Source organism: Puntigrus tetrazona, chromosome 5 (assembly GCF_018831695.1).
Source record: "Puntigrus tetrazona isolate hp1 chromosome 5, ASM1883169v1, whole genome shotgun sequence".
NCBI lineage: Eukaryota > Metazoa > Chordata > Actinopteri > Cypriniformes > Cyprinidae > Puntigrus > Puntigrus tetrazona.
The window spans coordinates 27,007,341-27,014,724 of NC_056703.1; the positions used below are offsets into that span (position 1 = coordinate 27,007,341).

Sequence of the window (7,384 nt, forward strand, 5' to 3'; positions counted from 1 at the left end):
GGTCCAGATCCTGGTAACCGTACATAAAAAACTGCATGTTAAATGGAATTTATCTAATGTTGCCAAATATAATTTTAGTATAATAAATTTGACTTAACTGGAAAAGGAAGCTTATAGCATGATTGCATTTTAAAAGGTGTACATAAAACAATCTGATTGTGTATTCTTTACCCAGTCTGTTTGTAGGGTTCCTCTTGAACAGAGCTCTAAGTAAGCTCTGAGCCTCAGCACTCAGGAACTGAGGCATCCCTAACCTTGCTCTAAAGAGAAAACAGGACTCAATAAGTGGTGAATGTTCACAACATACAGTATATGCTACTATACAAATGTTTCAGTAAGAGTTTTTGATCTTGAAGAAAAAATTCCAATAGAACGCCATTCATTAGAAATTGAATTATCATAACATTATAAATTGCTTACTATCATTTTTGATCAATTTAATGTCTCTTTGCTGAATAAAAGTATTAATTTAGAGAAGGCAAAGGCAATATTAATACATAATAGAGATCATTTGTTGTTTAACAGCTTATATTGTTTTTCTTCCAACAGCTTGCTAGTAACAAATTAGGAAAACCAATGAAATGGAAAATGAAACTACCGTTTCCTAGGACAAAAAAAATTGCTTAATCATAACGTAAAAGACATTTATTCTAAAAGCTTCATTTAAAAGCTAAATTTGAGAATATTATTTAAAGATTTTATATAAAAAGAACAAAACTAAATGGATCCTCACTTCAGGATGAGATTCATTGTTTCTTTTCTGTCTTTTCCCTGGAATGGCAGTGAACCTGTAAGCATCTCAAACTGTAAAAAATAGAAACACAAAACAAATTTAATAAGCAAAATATATATATATTCATGAAAAAAATATATCTGAGGTTTTCTATACATGAATCTGTTCATACCATCAGAACGCCAAATGACCACCAGTCAGCGCTGTGCGTGTGTCCCTGCCGGTTAACCACCTCTGGAGCCATGTACTCCACCGTCCCACAGAAGGAGTAAGCCTTCTTCTCATGGTCGATAGCCTCCTTACACAGTCCAAAATCTGAGAGAAAAAAACCCCAAACCAAATGCACCAATTAACATCATGGCCAAAGTGTGTCTAAATCCTTTGATACCAGTGTTTCTATTGTACCTGTGAGTTTGATATGTCCCTCTTCATCCAGGAGGATACTAGAAAATAGACCACAAAAAATGTACTTGAAGCACACGCAGGTTGCCAGATTATCAAGACCCACAGGAACAAGTGCATGAGACAAATGAAATGTGCTGTTTTCCACCAACTGGGAACCCGGGATGCCAAAATACAGTTGGGTAACCTGGCAGTGAGCGGGTTACAAAGACCAAAACCAACACAGACATTCTGTGCCGGAACGCACAATTTCAAAGGAGAATAACTGACTGTAGAATTGTTTTTCAGATAAACAAGTTAACTTGGCATTTTCTTAGGTTTCTTAAGTATCTGCAAACATGTTATATTATTTTTATGTTTTAGTAGACTCTAAAAATGACATACAGCACCTTTAAGTTAGTCACGTCAAATTTAAAGTCTATCATACTTGTACTTGACAGAAGGTTTTGTTTGTGTGTGTGTGTGTGTGTGTGTGTGTGTGTNCAAAACCAACACAGACATTCTGTGCCGGAACGCACAATTTCAAAGGAGAATAACTGACTGTAGCATTGTTTTTCTGATAAACAAGTTAACTTGGCATTTTCTTAGGTTTCTTAAGTATCTGCAAACATGTTATAGTATTTTTATGTTTTAGTAGACTCTAAAAATGACATACAGCACCTTTAAGTTAGTCACGTCAAATTTAAAGTCTATCATACTTGTACTTGACAGAAGGTTTTGTTTGTGTGTGTGTGTGTGTGTGTGTGAGTGTGTGTAGTACTTCTCAGGTTTGAGATCTCTGTAGATAATGCCGAGACCGTGCAGGTGATCAAGACCCAGTGCCAGTTCAGCTAGATAAAACTTCACATCTTCTTCTGTAAACATCACCTGAACACCAAAGAGACGTTGTGAACAATGCAAACAAACAATAGGACATTGCGCTCATTGATATGAGTATTATATACCTCTTTTGACAGCCTGGTGAATAGATCCCCTCCTCTGAGGAAGTCCAAAATCAGATAGAGTTTACCCTCAGTCTGAAAAGCTGAACACCCACAAAGAAGTGCACGTGAAGTTAATCTGATCTGTTAGTTATTAATGATACGCTCCTACAGCTTCCTCTATAATTTAAGAGCTCCGTCAAGCAGGTAAAATGCAAGATTACGATTTATTTTACAATATATTTTCTGAAATTTTACTCAAAGAACTTAATGACCCTGCAAACATGGACTCTGAACTGTAAACAAATCTTTTTGACATTAAATTAAGGACCACAGTCATTCAGGAACACTGAACTGAAGTGATTTAATCATTTCTACCTAATAAAATCACAAACAGCATTTAATAACCGTGTCTTTTGTCACATATAAAGTCATAGCTCATTCAAAATTGAAAATTGTCGTAATTTAATCGCTATCATGTCATTGAAGCTTAAAGCGGTGAGTTGAATCTGAGAATCAAAGTAGGCTGATTTGTGATCCAACTCAGTCTGACTTCACTGTCAGTAAACAAATGGCAAGATTTTCAGTCTTGCGTTCTTAAAAACTTTAATTTTTCATGTTCATCAAACAAACCTATTGTGTGGCTCTGAAGTCTAGGAAGTGGCTGCTTTTATGATACTTTAATAATGCTTTAACAGCCAACATTCACTGAAATTACATGAGAAAGCGGTTCCATTAAAGTCCTTTGAATATCTCCTTGGAGTTTTATGAATTTAAAATTGCATTACAATGTGAAATGATGATGTAATTTTCTATTTTGAGTAAACTATTCCTTTAAGAAAGGGGTAATGGCATGATCACATATTATTGGTAACTCACCATAATGGAGTTTAACCACAAACGGATGGTTGACGTCTGCCAGGATGTCCCTCTCCATTTTTGTTCTCACACGATCCCTCACTGTGATGAGAACAATTTCACACGGGTTTTGAAAAAATATCTGGTCACAGCTAATAAAGTTAACTTGAGCACGAAAACATGTTCTGCAAGCGACTGAGGTTTCTGCTTTTGACTTAGCAGGAAGTCTGAAGCAGAAGTTCATCAGACAACATATGTCTGTAAGAAGTGCTGTTATCAGCCTTGTGAAGGCTATCTTTTTAGGAATGGATAGAAAGCAGGAGTAGCGAAAGAAGAGATAGCTACTGAGATTTCAGTGAACCGACACCTGAACCNAAAAAAAAACAGGAAGCAAGTGTACCCGCAGAAGAGTTACCGTTAACCTGTCATCAACCTGACACGAACACAAATTCAGATTCACAGTTAAAGAAATATGCCAAAATGTAAAACACAACAAAATATTGTGTATAGTGACACTGCAAATCCCATCTGTTGCTGTAAGTCTGAAAATAGTATAAGAAAATCTAGTAAATCTGATGTAAGTTTATGATTGGTGTATTCCTCAGGGCTGGTATCTGTGGTTGCGCAAATACTGGGAGTGACAGATTAAAGTAAGAAAAAGTGCCCGAGAGAACAATGTGAAATGAAAGCAGCTGTTGTTGCAGCGCTGTTTATGTTAGTAAAGGAAGCTCGTGTGGTTTGTGGTGTGTGTGTGTATTTGTGCGTTCACACTGATGCTGTACCTTTGAGTGTGGCCTTTCTCAGGACCTTCATGGCATAGAGCTGGTTACTGTCGGGAGGGGTTACCTTTCGTACCAAAAACACCTGTGAGCACACAAACAAAACATGCTTTCATTCTACAGTGTTATTAAAATGTTGTGCTGAAAGTTCACAAAGCGGTTCAGGTTAAGGCCATTTTTAAAGGGGAAGTTCACCCAAAAATGAAAATACTGTCCCAAACTCCTCAAGACCTACATTCAACTTCGGAGCACAAATTTATATAGATATTTGAGCTTTCTCAACCTGCACAGACAGCAACTGACATGTTCAAGGTCCAAGGTACAAAAATAATATCTTTACTCTTATAATTTCTTATCTTCCTTGTCAGTCTCCATTGCGTGTTGACGAGAGTACCACAATGCATGATATGCTGCTGATGCAGGAGTTCTGATTTTGACTTGATTGTTGACTTTTTTCATGTGTGGATGAACTATCCCTATAAAGGCACTGGAAAATTTGCTACGGTTAAAAGAATGTAAAAACCCTTAAAAAAAAATTTCTTTTATTCACAATAAAGGAACTGGTTCATTTTTATTTTATTAGACAATAAACTTCCTTTAGGAAGTTGTATTGAATTGAATGACAGGAAGAGAACTTGAATTGTATTCCATTCATTGCCAGTAAGTGTAAATATTCACAATGAACAAGTCATTACTAAATGTTCTCACATTTAATTAGCAAAAACATCCTCAAGTAACTTGCCATCGAGACATCTTTTCAGGCAAATTAGAACATTTAGAAAAGTGAGGTGTTCCGATTTTTATTTTATTTTTTTCATTTTGCCTTTAATTTTGATAGGACAGATCATAGTTGACAGGAAGTGAAGTGGTAGAGAGAGAGAGAGAGATGGGGGACAGGATCAGGAAAGGTCGGGACTTTAACTCTTGAAAATTGGTTAATGCTATATAATAAGTCATTTTACGTTCACCAGTGCTGCATTTAGCAACATATTATGAATAGTAAATATTATATTATTACAAATATAACCATTTTATTTGTACTTTTTTTATTTTCTTTATCGGTAGTGCATCTAAATCAATTTCAACAAAAACTATGATACACATTCAATTGGTTTGATTGGAAACATTGGTTATTTTATTAAAATACAAAATTTTAGATCTAGAAATTTGATATCGTCTGAAAAATGTATTCAAAATCATCAAATGAAATGGAAGTTAAATTATATTTTTATTTAATTTGAAACGATGGCAAGGGATGTTCTGGTGGATCGCAGACCCCACGTTCATTCTCTTTGCTCTTGTTCATAGCAGTAAACCCCTTTGAACATCATCACACAAATCACCATCAACTAGCTTTTGCTTATTAGTTCTCACAGCATCTTATATAAGCTAAATGCGAGGGAAACACATCAACATCAACAAACACAAGAGGTCAACAAAGTTTGTGCATATAAAGACTCTTTACCTTTCCAAAGGAGCCCTGCCCCAACACTTTGAGCAGCTCGAACTGCGAGGGGTCTGCTTTCTCTGCCCCCTCTTTAACAACATGCGTGATGTTGATCTCCTTGATGTCACCATCTTCCTACAACACACGAGACAAAGACGGTTATCATCCACAACTTCTGTCAGTTGGCATAAAACATATACAGAGCAGACAGCCGACTGGTCAGGAAGATGAGCTTGATTATTAATTATGCTGGCTTAAGTGGACATAATCTTCAATAATGGGCGTCAATGTTCAATAAGCCATTTAATCATTATTATTGTCTTATACTTTATCATAAAGCACATTATCACGTATATTATGTCACTGACTGATGTTCACTATTTCAAGACTACTTGAATCAATACTACGGTCAATGACAAATCTCCTGGGACCTACACAACTTTATGAGATCTGAANACACACACACACACACACACACACATTTTTTACAAGTTTCAGAAGAAGGGTGAAGCTGAGATGAGGGAGAATAAATTGTGCGATTTAAAGCCACAGAGAAAAACACTTTAAACCTATCAGATAAAAGAGTGTGATGAGTAGCAGTTTTTCCTTCATTATAGCTGATAGAAAGCATGTAGGCTATGCTGAAAGTGTTGTGTGTTAAATTTCCACTGTGACTACAGAGAAAGACAGAAGGGGTAAACATGTTTAAGAGGAAATGGTTAATGGTCTGAGAATATAAACGCTTGTTAGTGAGGAGTGCTTGTGTGCTTTTATTGTACTATCGTATCAAACCTGACTAATATCAGATCTGCAAAGGCAACCTACAACTCTGACTAACTGACCGACAAAATTATTCCTTGGATGGAAACATGAGTAATACTTCAACAAATAAACTATTTAAAGGGATGGTTCAACCTAAAATTTGAATTCTAAAATTAAAAGTCTGTCGTCTTATGCAAAAAACAAACAAAAAAGTAAAGATTTCTCTTTTTTCATATAATGGTCATCGAAATTTAGTTCTCAGCACATTTCAAAACAACTTATACTTTATAGAGGCAGTAGTCACTACTGAATGACATGGGTGAGAGAAAAAAAAAAAAAAAGCAAATGCTAGGTGGATGTTAGAAATTCAGTTTATGTTCAACTTTTCTGCACATGAATCAATTAGGCCCTGAGCTCAGATTAATTAACTGATTTCTATAAAAAATCTGTACAAATTATGGCAAATTATTAATCTTATTGCTCTGTAATATCAAAGCTTTTATTAAAGTCTGACATGCATTTATTTATTTGTTGCAGTTGTAATGCTGGACACAAGTCAGCTAATGTTCAGAAAAGGAGGATTTCAGCATGTCACAGGTTTATGGTTTTGCTAACATTGTATCATATAAAGGAGAAACAAACAGGGCTCTGAAGCACATATCATACCCGCTCTCCCGCTGATGTACCACATGAATGATGCATTTGACGTCTTGTTTTAGGGACAACAAAATTCAGACAAAAACAACCTAAAGCTGAGTGTACGACTTGTAAAATGAAAATCAATACATGCAACCAGTGTGGTCCTATTCAACAAAACAAATGTAACCGTGTCGAAATACAACCATCCTAGCAACAAACAACACATTACAACTCCTCTACAAAGCAATGAATCTATAAGGTGTGTGTGCGTGTTTGTGTGCACTGACCGTCCACGTCGCATACTCATCGGTTAAAGCAGCATTACACTGAGCCGAGTTTGTGGTGCTGTTAGTCTCCTCTCTGGACTGAGTGGCATTTGCTAAAGCCTTACTGTGCTGCCTCTTGAACAGGTAGAATCTCAATAACTGACTGACTTTAAACTTCCTCTTGTCTTTGTCCATCTCTTCATCCCTCCTCTAGCCAGGGCATTCCACGGTTACCCCCATCCGCTTGCTGTCGGGGCAGCCATGGACAACAAAACTCATCCCAGAGAAGGAGTGAGCAGAGTCTGACAGTGTGTGTGGAGTCAGGGTGTGTGTTCTGCCCTATTTGACAACTACAGTGAGCCACGCAGGAAGAGGAAGGAAGAGACCAAGAACTGAAAACAGAACTGGTGAGAGAGAAAAAAAAGAGTGAGAGAGCGAGAAAGAGAGAGAGAGCGAGAGAGAGGTAGAGAGGATGTGACAGTAATGTGTTACTGATGGGCTAATAAAGAAAAAAAACATTATATATCAAGAGGTTTTTAAAAAAGAAGGAACTACACAGATCCAGATAAAAGTTTCCC

At 36.5% G+C, this 7,384-nt stretch overlaps 1 protein-coding gene across 1 annotated transcript in view; it reads right to left on the bottom strand.

Moving 5' to 3' along the window:
• LOC122345427 (ribosomal protein S6 kinase alpha-1-like) overlaps nt 1–7,158 on the bottom strand; it is a 12,852-nt gene extending 5,694 nt beyond the window's left edge. Inside the window, exons 1-10 of the mRNA XM_043239546.1 lie at nt 6,828–7,158; nt 5,158–5,274; nt 3,696–3,777; nt 2,935–3,015; nt 2,080–2,159; nt 1,896–2,002; nt 1,139–1,176; nt 906–1,048; nt 734–804; nt 143–260 (exon numbers count right to left, since the gene is read on the bottom strand). Coding sequence (XP_043095481.1) covers nt 143–260; nt 734–804; nt 906–1,048; nt 1,139–1,176; nt 1,896–2,002; nt 2,080–2,159; nt 2,935–3,015; nt 3,696–3,777; nt 5,158–5,274; nt 6,828–7,001 — 1,011 coding nt within the window. The 5' untranslated portion in view covers nt 7,002–7,158. The remainder of the gene's footprint in view (nt 1–142; nt 261–733; nt 805–905; nt 1,049–1,138; nt 1,177–1,895; nt 2,003–2,079; nt 2,160–2,934; nt 3,016–3,695; nt 3,778–5,157; nt 5,275–6,827) is intronic.
• Between the last annotated feature and the right edge of the window lie 226 nt (nt 7,159–7,384).